The sequence below is a fragment of the Aphelocoma coerulescens genome, chromosome 7, assembly GCF_041296385.1.
Source record: "Aphelocoma coerulescens isolate FSJ_1873_10779 chromosome 7, UR_Acoe_1.0, whole genome shotgun sequence".
In the NCBI taxonomy this organism is placed as follows: Eukaryota; Metazoa; Chordata; class Aves; order Passeriformes; family Corvidae; genus Aphelocoma; species Aphelocoma coerulescens.
In genome coordinates this window covers 34,028,905-34,045,162 of record NC_091021.1, presented here as the reverse complement: position 1 = coordinate 34,045,162, position 16,258 = coordinate 34,028,905, and the positions used below count along the sequence as shown (strand labels likewise).

The 16,258-nt window shown below is 39.3% G+C and overlaps 1 protein-coding gene across 1 annotated transcript in view; it reads right to left on the bottom strand.

The window, feature by feature from the left end:
• The window catches only part of THSD7B (thrombospondin type 1 domain containing 7B), a 326,451-nt gene that overhangs the window by 233,573 nt on the left and 76,620 nt on the right, over positions 1-16,258 (bottom strand). The window contains exons 2-3 of the mRNA XM_069021259.1: positions 11,615-11,708; positions 9,435-9,608 (exon numbers count right to left, since the gene is read on the bottom strand). Of these exons, the coding sequence (XP_068877360.1) occupies positions 9,435-9,573 (139 nt within the window). The 5' untranslated portion in view covers positions 9,574-9,608; positions 11,615-11,708. The remainder of the gene's footprint in view (positions 1-9,434; positions 9,609-11,614; positions 11,709-16,258) is intronic.

Here is a 16,258-nt window from a genome sequence, read left to right as displayed (position 1 = left end):
ACTCACTGAAATTCATCTTCACTTCTGCTTGGATACAGCATTATTTTATTAATGCAACCAAGAATATTAGGGGAATGACAATAAAAACATCAGTGCTACCTTATGAGCACTATAGTTAATAACAGAACTTCTGGAAAGTTTCTGGTGTTTAATCATTAAAGCCTCCTTTTAATCATTGTCTGTAGAAACTCTAATTCTGTCCCCCATCCAGACAGCTGCTTCAAAACTCTGCAGCTAATACACATCTAAATTTATTAAATGCCTAGAAAATTAAAAGTATAGAAATAATTTTTTCTGTACCCAGTGTCTCCACTGTGAAGATCTTCAATAGATAGAAGAAAAGTGCTTACTTTGCTTAGAAGCAGATGGGTGCTATAAATGTAATTAATGGGTCAAAAGATGTTAAAGATGTCACAAGTACTGAAGTTTTCCCTTCAGCAGCTTCAAACCTGTGAAAGTTATGATTATAAATACCATCATGTAGAGAAGTAAAACATGCCTCGTGTAGGTGGATATTATTACACTATTGAAATTTGAAGGTCTTTGGATCTCAGGGGTGACAGGATAAGCCCCAAAGGATGCCAAACACTGAAAAATTTCAGGTGGCAACACAATAAACACCCTGGATTTAACCACATGGCTAGCACACCCAGTCATGTTTCATATTTCTGTTGACTTATTCAATGGGTCAATAACATCCTGATAAAGACTTAGAGAAGTACCTACCTTGCACATTTAATTTTTAAGCATATTGAAAATATAATACCTTAAATGTCAAAATTTTTCAGGGAGTCATACAGCGTGAACTGCTCTTGCAAATGAAGCGTAGGAACACTTTTAAAGCTGCTGTTGACTAAGCCAGGGAATACAAACCCTTCATTACCACTTAATTCTGTGCAGGGTGTAAACACAACCCCGAGCTCGCTCGCAGGTACTTGGGCTGTGCTGGTGACATCAGCCCCTCCTCAAAGCTGAAAGTCTGACAGCACTGTTTTACAGAGCCATGAAGAGCTTTTAAACAGATTCTGAGAAAATAATATTAAAACCAAGCAGCAAATATATTGCTTAAGGTAACCAAGGGAGGTTGCCTGGTCCTGTCCCCGGGATCAGCTGGGTACCACAGCACACACACTCAGCAATGTGGGCTCCGCGCTGGAGGCGCTGGGCTGGCTCCCCTTTGAACATATGCCCTTTCAAGTGAAATTAATCACTCTCTTTATCACTCCTGCAGCATCTGGAGCCATAATCATTACCCAACTGCTGGGAAAGAAATGAAACCACTAATCGCATGGGGAGCAGGGCTTAGCGTTCAGAGCAGGAAAGTTTTTATTAAGTTCTCATTTGAAAAGTGATTTTTCATGGCTGGCCTTCCAGGACATGCCACACAAAAGCTGGATCTGCTTCAGCAACTGTCTACAACTCACCCCCAGCATACAGAACCAATGTATTTAGAACCACTATAATGAGGGTTTAACATGCTTTTCCAAACTTAGCTCTATAATCCTAAATCACTATTACACGCAAGTACTACACGGAGACACATTCAACCATGAGCTTTAAAAGGTCTCTGGAAGAACGAACTGCAGAATTCTACAAAGAGTTAGAGACCAGGCAGTGTCATCAAGAGCAGGGACCAGACAGTGGCTCTGGAATCACACCCTGCAATTGGACCAGTCTCAGCAAGAATTCCCCAGGCAAACTGAAGCTCCTACACAAGAACTCCAGTATTAAGCAGTCATTCCATCGTATCTATCCTCCAGCTGAAGGTGATTGAATTCAACAATGTCAACACTATGGAAATAACCTGGATTACCATGAAATATCCCTTCTAACTTCTCTATTTCGCGTTCCCGGCTTTTGCCATTCAAATTTTTTGAAACTAAGAAAGAACACAAAGAAATTCTTTTTTCTTTTTGAAAAGAAAAGAAAAAAGAATAAAATGATGATGGCAGGACTGGTCTCAAAATCTAGGAAATAGGGGTATCAGAGGGCAGACTTCCCAAACCTCATGAAGAGTCCCTAGAAAGAGTCAGCAGGATTACATGCATACTGAGAACAACACTATGTATTTTAGGGATTTCTAATACAATTTTGTGTTATTTTCACCCATAATTTTGCTCTACACAAGAGCTGAATGAGGAAGTGATTACCCCTATATACTGAAATCATTCAACTAAGTGGCAAAGTAAAACTCTTAACTTAAGATATACTTATTTAAAAAAAACCTGCAGGGTTCTGAACAAGGGCAGCAGAATAATTAAATCTAGTACTCCACTAAAACAGGCTGAAAATGTGATCATCCATTTTTAATGCTCTGCCTATACGTAACAACAGAAATCTTTCCAACAGCTGCATTCAATTAAAAAAATATTAACCCCAAGGAAAAAATACAAAAACATCCCCATCTGTTTTTCTTGCCACTCACTGTGCTTCTTTTGTGACTGAAATATGTACAACAATACAATCCAACAAAGTTGAATGAAAAGTGCCACAATTCCGATAACAAGCTATCTTTTTATTTTTTAAAATGAACAATTTAAAAGAAACCACTTTTGCAGATTTTCCCCTGTGACCCCTAGCTCTGTTCCCATAGTAACTATTGAGGAAAGAAAAGGATAAGAAGCCTAACATACTTTTCCCAATACCAACAAAAAACAGAAAAAAGCACCTCATTCTCAAAAACTATTATTCTCAAGAAGAGAAGAGGGACATTAAAAGATTAGTGTGAATCGCCTGTGTAATCTAGTTTAAACCACCACCTACTGAACATCTGATGCTGGTTGACAATGTTTGTTAAAGCAGGCAGCCTTATTGTAAAAGAACTGCTGAAATAGTTCTGCGAGCCCAACAATAACAAAATGACCGGGCACACGCCGTAGAAGTGCCCCCCTGAAGGCAGCCAGCCCAGAGCCAGGCTCAGCACTCGCCTCTGCCAAGGAACTCGTATTCCAAGCACATCAAGTGTTAACTTTAGCCTTTACTTCAGGGTTACTTCAGTTCCTCCTCTGCTTGCCTTTTTCACTGGACTGGTACTCAGTGCTGCCCGTACTGCTGGCTGGAGTGCTTTTCTAGGAAAATACACTAAGCCAAGGATTCCTTCTTTAAGCAGTGCCACCAAGAACCTCCCTCTGCTGTCTACAGTTCCCCACAGGAAACCAGAGCTAACAAACATGCCGAGTTTTACAGACAAGGAAAAACAGCACCAGTTTAAGTACTTCTGTGTCTCTAACCAGCATCCCAAACTCCTTCAGGAGCTATTTCAACATCTCTGATGCTGGCTGACTCTTTGTGTCACAGGTCCTTCAGCCGCGTCCCACACACTGAGCTTTCAGCCCGCTGGGATAAGCACAGGACCCACGTGGGTGTGCCATGGGCTGCAGTGGCATTCCTCCAAACCAGCAGCAGACCTTAAGCACCTGGAGGAAAGCCCAGGCTGGAAAATGATGCTCCAGCATAAAATAGCTTCTCCAGCTTTTATGGAGCTCTTCTGGTGTACATTTGTCTCGTTCTCTGCCAAACTCTCCAGTATTTCCTGTCTGACGACACGAGGTCTCCACCAACTTTGAAATGTCTCACCCATCTAAACACGAATTGAACAACCCCTGCAAAGGGGTATAAATTAAGGCAACAGGTGCATCTCCACCATTCCAGGACAAGCTGGATTCAGCTGTTGAGAAAGTAAGACCAGATGATGATATCAATATCAGAAGTGAAATAAGATGGGTGAAGTGAAGCAACAGAACCATATGTAATAAAATTTTAAGATTTGTGGAACAGAAGGGTTGAAATGTGGATAGGAAATGGTAAGGAACAAAGACAAAAGAAAACCAAATATTTATCAATCTGAAACAGCTGCACTTCTGTTTGAGGAAAATTAGATTAGCTTTGAAGCCACCCTTAAAGCTTCCCAAATATCAGTGACTAAAATCAACCAGCATATTAAATTTTGCTTCTAATTAAATTTTGCAAAACAACTTCCTTTAAATCTTCAAATGCTATTGTTTTCTAAAAATGTTTTGTAGAAATAGAAGCATAATTTATGCTGTCTCATAGAATATTATTTGTAAATAATTATTTTAGACAAATTTAGAACTGAAGTATTATTTTTCATTTAAATCACTTTTTTAATGGCTACATAATGAAACTATGCCAGCATATAAAAACCAACTAAACTGCTTCAAATGAAACTGTTTGTTACAAAATGTTTTTTTATAAAATGATTCTGAGATATTATAAACCAGACACTTATAATTAAAATTGAAAAATGTCAGAAGGTGAAAACTTAATTGAGATTTGATATAATTCTGAGGAGCAATGCTAAGGAAAGATTTCACTTGACCAACCAGTTCTAAGAAAATAAGTTTACTCACAGGGGTCCAGAAGCTTGGCATCCTCAATTTATAAATACATTAGCAGCAAGGACCAAAAGAAGAATTACGTAAATTAAAGAGTAGTCTGGCTCAGGAAATGAGGCATAAACTGACCATGAACAAAGTTAAAGGTAAAAACAAGATTTGTCATTTTAGAACAACTTTTCATTATCGGGTTTATGGCAATGTCCTGGTTAGTTTGAGAACAGAACTTAACAGGTATTTTTTTAAAAACTACGAATTGCTTCTGCTGTCAATACTACAAGATTGCAATCTATAACCCAGGAGCATCACCTCAGTTCCAACCTCCTAGCATAGTGAAGATCCTTTGAATCATACAAAGTTTGATTAAATCAAGGCTAAATTTCCACTGGAAGGTTTCAGCATTTAAAATTCCATCCACCAAGGCAGCATAAGAACAACCCACAATTAGAACATTTACCACACAATGAGAAGTTTGGAAGCATCAGTTAGATTATCATAAACCTTCCAGACACTACAAAAAGATCACTAAAAAGCCATTTGTGCTTCGTTCATGAGCTGCTGTCCTATCAAATAAAGGAACCACTTAATTTAGGACAGATAATCACTCTTCATTTTGTTGAGCTTTCCAAAAAACTTCACTTGTTGCAGAGCTATTTTTGAGTCTGCTTTGAGCAGGTTTGAGCTCTACCGTCCTTTGAAGACCTGGACTCCTTTTAACATTTGGTGTACGTAGGTAAAAGCTTGTCTTTTAAGACATAAGGTCAAAGGCACTTCCAAACCAGCACCTGACCTTCCTGAAATTACAATCTCAAGAAAGGGCATTTTTTGGCGGTATTATCTGAGAACAGAGAACAAAAGACCTTTTTCGTTGTACCAGGGCTGGCTCACCCCACTCACGGGTGGTTCAAAGGTTTCTCCACATTAGAAGTTGTTCTCTGCAAAGTTCATTTTGTCCCTTTTCCATTATGGATTGTTTCTGAAGAACGCCTAAAGATCCAAACCCATTTGCTAACCCTATTTTAAGGACGACTTTCAAATACAGGTAAGTAACTCCCAATTAAGGTTTTTTTATGTTCACCTAGGGCAGGAATACTTACAGCTCACACACCTGGCTCCCAAAAGCCCACGAACTCCAGAGGTTTAATGGTTTCTTCCTCAGGTAAAAATCTCTCTGCTGTGATCAGAATCATTACAAACCCATTTCCCAGTCTGATACCTCACTTTCAGTGCTATTCCACTCATATCAGGGAGCACGTCCCTGCTGGGCTAAACAGCCATCCTGATTTATTTTTTCTAGAGAAGGAAAACTCACTGGGACACAACACCTGGGTTTCTAACAGTCCCCTTCTTCCCTTCCATAGTAGACAGAGGATTATTTCCATGACAGATAGCATTTTTACCATGCTTAAAGAACCATTTTCCTAAAAATCAGGGCATTTTCATCCTACAAAAAACATTTTTACAATATTTCCCCAATTAGAAAATAAAGTCACACCATTGCTTTAGCTCTGAGAGCCTTTTTATGGGCTATGTCCCTTATATCTTTCATTCTGTTTGTATTTTGGGGGAAACAGCACATGCCTGAGGTATAGTTTATGGAGGAGCTGAAGACATCAGCAGTGAAGAGGAGCCAGAAACCCATCCATGAGCAAGAATCTCTGGGAAGAGATACTTCAGCACCTTGTAATCCTAATTATCAGCTCCTCTCCTGTAAAGCACCTAAAATATTTCCTGTGTTGCACATATTTTACACTTAATTCTGACTTTGGAACTAAATTTTAGAGCTTCACCAAAAAAAAAAAAAAAAAACAATTAGAATTATGCTGTGGGCTCATGTGTGTGTCAATATTCTATACACAGTTTTAAAAGCCTGGATATTTTAGTGATGGATGGCCATCACTAAAACATAGGCATATTGGCATTGCAGAAATTCCAGGAACTCTTAAGATTACTCAACTGTTGGAGAAAATTAACATGGTGAAATATGCAAATTGCTAATTGGCAACTGCATTAAATACTATTAATTTACAAGAATTTAGGTCCAATTAAATTTAGCAAATGTGAGAAAATTATTCAGCTATTTGATGTCGCTGAGTAATTTAGCTGATATGATTATTGCTTTCATGTTTAGTGGCCACTAAATGAGTATCTGACAAGAAATGTCTGGAAACCAGAAGATACAGCGTACAGATATTAATTTATAACTTCTAGAAGCCAAAAGCTCAAAATAAATGGTTTTAAGACAGGCCACAGATAAGCAACACGCAAGTCATAGCGCTCTGAATAGCTGAGGGAAGAGTATGTATAAAATTACCTCTCACTGCCAAGTTCTCATGTTTTAGAATTACAGAGCCTGGGGTTTTTTGTAGATGCAGTGATATCAGTGCCATCGTTTTCCCCTAGACCAAGACCACCAGGCCCAGCATGAAAATGTAGGAGTCTTCATTAGACAGTGTCAAGGATTTAGCTGGAAAAAAGTCTGTATTATAAACCCCAGTGATGATACAATTTTTTTTTTCTTTTTTTTAGCCCCATGCATATTAAGGATGCCTCCCTGGACTTCTGTGTGCTAGAAAATTTATTTCAGTACATATAAATTCATTTTCATAAAGTCAGAGCTTTCAGTAGCATAATCTTATTTAATTATAAAGCATGACATTTCAATAAGAAGTTGAATTTCTCTCCAGCAGGTAAGTAACTTGCCATGCTAACAACAGACAATTCAAGATTTAAAAACAGAACAGATCATCCCCTTTCCCATTATGGATTGCTCATTTCTCATCAGATTGTTTTATTAAAAAAAAAAGGACAACAGCTGCAGGTTTTCTTTCTATTGGAATGGATATGCTCAGTTTTTATTTTAAAAGCTACTTAATTTTAGGTTTACTGTGCTGTGCTTCTAGTCACATTTTATTATTTTGTATTGGGCGCAAAAGTCCTCAAATTGTGGGATGATTTTTTAACAGGTCAAGATCTCCATGACCTACATCCCAGAGTATTATTGGTATCTTGCCACAAGGGATTATGTTAACCCTTCCACCTCTCCAGATCCACCTATTCCATTTAAGTCACCATCCCTCTCTTCCCAAAACACTTCCTTTTAATCTTCTGAAAGACACACCTTTGTGATTAATCATACCTGAAAAACCTTTTCAGTTGAGGTATGAAAATGCATACAAAATCAAGCCACACCCTGACAGCAGACTACCATTTACTGCCCATTGTGTTAGTTCTTAGGACAACTGCAAAAAAACAAGTTTCAGAATTTAGAAATATTGCTGCTTCACTACTACTTCAGAGAAAGTAGGGGCTTCATAAATAATATTTTGTTTCTCAGCACAACATAATGTTTTGGGTGAACATACTATACATTTCAACCTAGAACTAAACATCTGGGGGTTAGATGTAACTTTAACTTTCAACAAAATACTTCAATGGGAAAAAAAGGGGGGGCGGTAATGTTTACAAATATTGGAGAAAAATCTTTTCTCCTCCATCAGGACAATACATTTGGCTGAAGCTCACAAGTTATTTTCATTTGGAGAACATATCACTCGAAGTTGTTTTCTACCTCATGTCACTCCATCAGCAGAGAAAGTACATCAAAATACTCTTAGGATTTGAAGTTTTTAAAGTGACTCTCAAGAGCTCAGATATTTTTAATCCACTGTAGGAGTCACAAGAACTGGCAATTTCCTCGTGCATCTGGAAGATGAACCTTTACAACAAGCCTGTTGTGGGGCTTTCAGGGCACGGTGCCCACACAGACCTGGACATCAAATTTTCTTAGCTCTAAATACATCTGCCCCAGATGCCTTTGAAGCACTGAAACCTCCTTATTTTCAGCAGGAATCATCAAGTCAAATTAAAGTTTTATGACTTCCAATGTACAGCCCTAAAGACTGACAGTGCAACGTGCTTTGGAACTGAAGAGAAGACAGACAGCACTGAAGGCTCTAATTTGTCTTAAGAAAACAACTCTATCTTTCAAAGCTTGTCCAAAAAATCATGTAAATAACAGAGAAAAGATAGTTGTTGTTTATTTCCCCCTCATCTCACATGCTAGACAGTGTAAAAAAGAAAAGTCTTTAGAGATCTAGTATCATACTGTACTTTACCATTCCCCAGCCTCCCACACCAGCAGCCAGGCAAGAAGTTTGTGTTCATCGTATCAGAAGGACAGGAGTTCTCCCAGAAAAATTGCCTCATTATTCCACTAATTCAGTACATTACCTTCTACAGAAAGGTAATTAAAAACCAAATAACCAAAATACCAAAGAACCTCTCCAAAAAAAAAGGAGGGAAAACATTTTTCCATCACATTTAATCGCTCTGTTGCTCAATCACAAAAGCCCAAACCTCAAAGGGATCCTGGGCAATGAAACCCCTGGCTCAGTTGGGTATTTTTGATTAAGCACTTTAAGTAAACATTTCCCAAATTTGACAATATTTCCATTTCATTGAACATTGTCTGTTGTTGTGTGCTGTGCTACAAAACAAGCATCTGCTGCTTCATGTTTGGTTCTGTGCAGCTGTACCACCCCATCTCCTACCCACCCACTCCAGCACCAAGACCCATGGTGCTCCCAAAACATCTTCACAGGTTTCCACACCTTGTGCAAATTCAACCACTGCATGTATCCAACCTGACTGATGCACAGAAATAATTCACTAAATGTACCAATGGAATTATAAACAGATCAACCAAGAGCATGGACTTCTGACTCAGTTCATTCTGAGAGATGCTGGTGTGCACCTTGCATACAAAAATTTAAAAAAAATTATTAAATGTTTCAAAGAAAGCAACATTGGGATGATGATCCAGTAAAAATACACTTAGATGAAAAGCACTAAGAAGTCCAGAATTATGTTCTGGGTGCATAATTGAAACAAACATGTAGATTACTTATGTCAAACACAGATTAACTCCTTCTATTTTTCAGATTTTAAAAAAGTTAGAAGACATTATCAGAATTTTTTAATTTATCATTAAGGTAAAACAGAATGGAGAAAGGATAATCACTCCATCCTTGATTACAGCAAATATCTAGTAGAGAAGCCAACATATCTTTTTCCTACCTGTTTTCCAGACAAACTGGTGACCTCTCCTGGCTTCCAGATCAGCTGTTTGCAACATTAAGAAAACAAACAAAAGGAAGGGCTTCCCCAGGCTCTGCCATGCCCAATGAGGAGAAACCCAGTTCTGTTGTAGAAGCATAATTCAGATAATTCAGTCTCTTGTATTCTTTGGTCCTAGAATTAACAAAAAAAAACAAAAAGAGAAGGCTTGTTAAAATATTTAAACCACCAAGGCAACAGGCTCAGCCTAAGGGTAACCTGGTGGCCACTGTGAATTTCCCAGTCCCTGTGAGCCAGATTTGATGAGGACAAGTCTGTTACAGGTGCTTCACTTGGAGAGGGAGAAAAGAAAAGGAGGAGGGGAAGAGAGAGAGGAAGGGCCAGCTCCCAGAGGACCTACAGTCCCATCCTACAAAGCCACTGTAAATGCTTTTAGCAGGCACTTAAAAAGAAATCTGCCAGTGCCAATAAATAGCAAGGGATCCAGTGGCAGTGTGTGGTGTGTCCCTTCTTTTCTCTATTTAGCTTCAGCAAGAATGTTATCATGATATAGGCAGACCAAAAAGTGAGAATGGATTCAGCTCCAAGTCCAGACCCCACAACCTACATTTAAGATCCAGGCCTGGAAGTGTTTTAGTTCCAAACCCTGTGTAAACATGGGATACACAAAAGCAACATCAGAAATGCAGCAGGAAAAGCAGGGCAACAGAGGTTGCTTATTAGCACATGATGGACCAGCTTGAAAGGGAAAACCAGACACTACACAGGCATTTCTATGGAATTTGGGACACTCATTCAAGTCCCTTGGGATCTTTGAGCTCCAGATCAGCAACCAGTTACTCCAGAGAGGTCTCTCTGACTAAGGGATTTTAATTAAGCTCCCCAATACTTCAGACAAATACCAGAGGCACACTGTGAATGAGACAGGAGTGGATCAAGTCCTGCTGCTGCAGCAGTTTTAGACCACACAATTCATTAAAATAATCACTGAGTGGTGCTGGAAGCAAGGAGGAGTGTTTCTCTGGGTCTCCATACAAAGCAGGAGACCAGCTCCTAAATGCCAGCTTCAGCAAACACCCACATTGTTTATATACTACAGAAAAGCTCCAAACAACGGAGATTCAGAAACTCACACAAGAAAATAAAACCTTAAAAATTCCACTTCAGTCTAGTAATTCCAATCTCTGTGTCTCTCATTCCACAAGATGACCAACTAGATACTTAGTAAGGCAGATTTTACATGAGTTTCAAGATATTTTGGATTCATCCATATTCACGTGGGAACAATTTGGAAATCTCAAAAAACATTGATGTTACTTCCACATCAAACAAGTTTCTGATGTAAATTTACATATTAATTTTTCTGACACAACAGCTTTTGTATTTATACCGTGTATTTATACCAAGCTTCAATTCTCCACATAGTTCTACTTATTAGCGATTAATCCTACTTTTATAGGTAAAAATGTCACATCCATACTTGTGTAGGGATGGAGATAACACCTGTCTTCAAGATTTGTCTTCACGGGCATAATCTTGTTGATTTTCATTAAAATTATCAGCTATTAGAAGTTCAGTCCAGAAAATTCTATTACATTCCTAACCTTATGAAAAGCGACATTGTCATAGCACATAATACACAGCATCCTTCTTGATAAGAAACTGAAGATAAATCTGGAAATTGTACACACTGAATATACAGCAGAGCTTTTAATTTCAGGCTGTATTCAAATTGCTTTGAAACAGTTTCTATCATGATAAATTCATGCAATTACATTTAATCAGATATTGACTAACTACAGTGGGAGATACAACGTAATATCTGTTATCTGGTTTAGCTCATTCTTGTGTTTCAGATGAACAGCATCTCATGCACAACCTAAAAACCCATCAACCTGACCAAACATAGTAATGTAGGCAAGGACCAGATTTATGCTTTGCTCATGTCACCTGGGTTAATTTTATTCAGAATTCACATTTAATTCAGAAGGTAACCCAAGCCCCAACACTCAGGTAATGTAACACAGACCACAAGTGGCCTCGTAGGAAGCACACAAGCTCAGAAATCTTGAGCATCATCAAGAAATCCGATGCAGCAGCAAGGTCCTGGGATGTGGGGAAGAAGGGCCCTCAGACATCCTGCAATTCAGCATTTTTTGCCCATCAGGGTGGCTGCTCACCTCACACAGAAGAGCTGAGGAGGAGCGACTCGCCCAGTGCCTTCAGCATCGCAGTCACCATCTATGACGGTCGGAAACCAGAGTCACTGACTTTCTGTCAAGGGAAAGAGAAGGAATCGGTGACACTGGCTCCAACACCATCCGCACACAGAGACACAAAGCCAGGAAAGGAATTATTCGGATGCTCAGATTTCAGTACTGGAGGGGAGCCACACACCCAGCCCTGCACAGACAGCACTCACTGGACTTGCAGGGCAGCTCTCCAGGGCCAGAAAATGCCATAAAACAACACAACTTAAACAGGCAGGGGCGTGAAATGGGCGAATCCAAGGAAACCTCAGATAACAGCTGATAAAGATGCTGAGATTTTTAATGAAGCACCAGTAGTGCTCACGAGCTGCTTTCTCGACACACTGCCTTCATCTCAGCATTCAAAGGGTCAGCAAACAGCAGCACCACATCCCTGGAAGCAGCAGCCTCCTCCCCAAAACAAGGGTTTCACATGTGTTCATTCTTTGGGCAGGACTACAAAGATAACTGGCTGCTGCTCCCCACGGAGCAAGAACAGAGATTACATTAAGTCAGAAAAAACAGAAATAAATTAGACACCATGACATTGATTCTAATCTCCCCCACCCCAGCAGAGCTCAATAGATTCCACTGATTTACACCCCAGCAAAGCACAATAAAAATTTGTCTGTGTATCTAGGTTTGTGTAACACAGTTTGGAACAGTAGCTGTTCTGTCCTGATACGATAAAAAATTATTGCACAGGCAACATATGCTATCTACAGAAACATGAATAAATTACATTATGAAGGCCACCAACACTTCACATCAAATTTAGTTACATGATATCTCAGCTCCCAAATGTGTCAGCATGGCTAGCTGTAAACTGGCAAATACAGACAAAAAAGGAGAAAAAAAAGAAATTAAATTTTAAAAAATTGATTTCATCGACACTAGTCATTAAATTGATGGAATTGCTTAAATATCTTAAAACCATAAAATGTTTTGGGTTGGAAGGGACCTTAAAGATCATCTCATTCCAAACCCCTGCTATGGGCAAGGATACCTTCCACTATCCCCGGCTGCTCCAAGCGCCATCCAACCTGGCCTTGGACACTTCCAGGGATGGGGCATCCACAGCTTCTCTGGGCAGCCTGTGCCAGGGCCTCACCACCTTCACATTAACATATTATTTCCTAAATATGTTCAAGATATGAGCTTTAATCTGAAAAAATGTTTCACTCTTCCAAAATTGTCTGGATTTAGTCAATATCCTTTATAATCCAGGCCTGGCCAGTTAATAGTTTGCACTAATGAATTCTCTTGAAATTAAATAATGAGGTGCTGCTTCGATATTTGGAGGACTAGTCACAAGCATCTTTGTCATTTTGTTTGGTTTGTATGGAATCTTGTTTAGGAAAACAAGGATATCATGCATTAGCTGTAATGGCTGGGAATATACAGGCAGTCTTGAAAAAGCCATGTGCAAGTTTTCTAATGATCATAACAACACATTTACATTTTCTAATCCACTGCTAATTCTCTTAATTACAGGATCAAATAAAACTAGTTTTGAAAAGCAAACTTATTTTAGAAACCTGCATTTCTGCTGAAAGCATGGCATTCCAGTGACAAAATGTTAGAAATAAATAAACATGCATACAGCTGACAAGAATCTGATTTCTGAATTGATCAAAATTCAATTTAATTTTCAGCCTCAATGGAATATCCAGCAGCCAAATCCTGGTCTAATCCACGCTTAGCTAGGGAGGGGAAAAAGTCTCCGGGAAACTTTTCCCATTTTCCAGCCACTGCTGAGCAGTCAGAGACAGGTTTTTCCTAGTGACAAGGAACTGTGCTAGTCCAAGACACATGAGAGGCCTCAAAATCATCCAACAGTGAAAAATGAAAGACTCATGGCCCAATTTTGACTCTCACTCTCACATAATGCATTGTCAGAGAAGAGACCAGTTGCTCTTTCTCCAGGTTTCCACAGGACAAGGGGTTTTTCCAGTCTTTCCGCTCCATTTCTGTGGTTCAGCCTGACTCTGCTCCAACATGGACTTACAACATTTTTAATACTGAATTTAGAAAAAGATTATCTTAAACTGTTCCAAACCTGAGACACGATTTCAGCCTTGTCATACATCAGTTCAATTCCCCCTGACTTCACTGGGAGTTGTGACCTTTCCCATCATGGGTAAATCTGACCTACTTTTTGGTATGAGATGGGAATGCTGACAAGAACACCTGGATAGCTCTCTCCATTTAAAACACATGATGCAATTAGAATAATCCCAAACACTTTAAATAGCAACAACTAAAAAGAAGAGCCATTACAGATGATATCTGTGGCTATAAATCATTTGCCAGGTGTCTAGCACAAAGATAAGCATCATTAATCATGAATAAATTTTCTTAATACAAATATAAGCAGTAACTGTGCAACTGTTTGCCTATTACACACAAACCCATTGCGTGTGATATTCCAAGATAATCTGGATGTTTATATCATACTCTTTATCCTCAGATAAAGTCTGCCTTGCCTGCTCAGAAAGCTGTTACCCAAAAAGCTAATTCTATTCATTCCTACAGCAGCAGAACTCTGGGCTTGTAGCAGCAAAGGCTGATCACCACAGGCAAGAACTGTCGACCATCCCTGCAGGAGAGATTTCCAAAAAACTACCAATGCTAGTGCTACAGGCATGGAGTTTAACAAAATGAAAGTGTTTGGAGTCACATTAGTCAAACCAGGAACAGGTATTCAAATGTAAGTGCCTATGTGCCCACTCTTTTATTTATTGATGAACATAGCTACACTAAACTTCCCTTACACTTTCACACCTAAAACAAACCCTATACATTTTTCCCCTTACACATTCAGAGGGAGACAGTCTTCTGGTTAAAGCAGAGGCACCTAAAGTTCACTCCACTTCCAACTCTGTCAGAAACTTCCTGTGCAAAAAGTCACCTAAGGTCACGCTCTGACACTAATACTTGATTCTGCAAGCGCTCCCCGTGATTTCAGCAGAGTGACTTTGCATATATGAGAATGGCAGCTTGATTTTCTATACCTCTACTGCCTCACCTCCAAACCTTAACTGAGAATATTTGCTCTTCTTCCAGGAGCATTTGAGAAAATCCTGGATAAAACAGACAGAGCGAATGAGTGAGATTTACACATCAGGTTGACAGCTGCCTGACAACATTTTTATCCTAAGTGGTCACTTATTGGGAATCCAAACATTAATCTCCACAGTTCTCTGGTAACTTGCTACAATAACTGTGAGGGTAAATAATGGCTGAAAAAGTATTTGGTGTTCACACATCTTCACAGAGAAGATAATTCCAAACAATGAGCAGACAGTCTCAACCAGCCTGCTTTGGGTGGAAGGAAGCCTGCACAACCTCCAAATCAACAAAGCTCAACAGACATTTCATTGTCCATCTTCAGCTATAAACTTCGACAGCCTTTCTCAACTCTCTATTGCTGGAAAGCTCAGTAAGTCATCACTATCATCACCACTTATATTTGAAAGTTTAGGTATTTTGGAGATGTTTATAGTCAAAACAGTAAGAATCTATTATTCTCCCTTTTTTCTTCTATTCAATTGTATCCAATTCTTGTTCCAAAGCTGTAGAAGATCCTGGGAATTAAAAACAAGAATATGCAATTACTGTAGTGCCAGTGAATTGCTTCTTAACTTACATCAACTTGTCTGGGGTAAAAAACACGAATCCTAAGTTTTCCTGCTTCTGTACATCCTAAAAATGTAACAAAAGCAGGTTTGAATTTAGAAGCTTAATTATAAACTTAGCTAAGTGGATTATAATGAAAGATGTTCCAGCAAGGGAGCTCAGACTGATGCATTATGACTACATTAAAGAAAACACCAGAGAATAGACTTTCCATCAGTAGAACGACTTTAATTACAACAGTGCTGCAGCAGAACTGTTCTGTTAAACAATGGTGCTCTTACTTCTCCTTCACTCTGAGTACTTCCAATGGACTCCATGGGAACACACTTGACTTTCAAGAATATAAAGTGAATGGGATTTTCAGACTCTTCCGAGAAACCCAGTTCAGGAGAGCAGTGAAATATAGCTGAAGCAAAACTTACCTCATTTGCACACAAACATGGATGGTTTACACTCCCTCAGAAGGGCAGGAGACTTCCAAGTCAAGGATTCAGGAGTCTGTGCAAGGCACCATCCTGATAGTTGTGTCCATGACACAGCCACCTACAGCCCCCAGGCACACTGAGAGCAGAACAAACGGTGCTCAACAACCAAGAGCTCCCCAACATCTCCCTCCACAAACTGCATTCAGCGTGACCAAGCGTGCAAGTGCCCAGGTGAAATCCAAGCCCTGGGCTTCTCAATGGGATTTAACAGCCACAGACATTTTGGTGCTTTTGGTGTTGTATCTTAGCACTCAAAGAAGGGTCATTTACCTTCACAAATGTTCTTCAAGCCATTATCATACCCCTTGCAGCAGGAAAAAGTACAGAGCAATTAAGATCAAAATGCTCAAGACTGTCAATAGGCTTCTCTCGTGAACTCAGGCATTGATTTTTTTCTGAGCAGCAGAACATAGAAAGTGTCCAACAACTTTTAAGTAACCTTTTCAGGCTG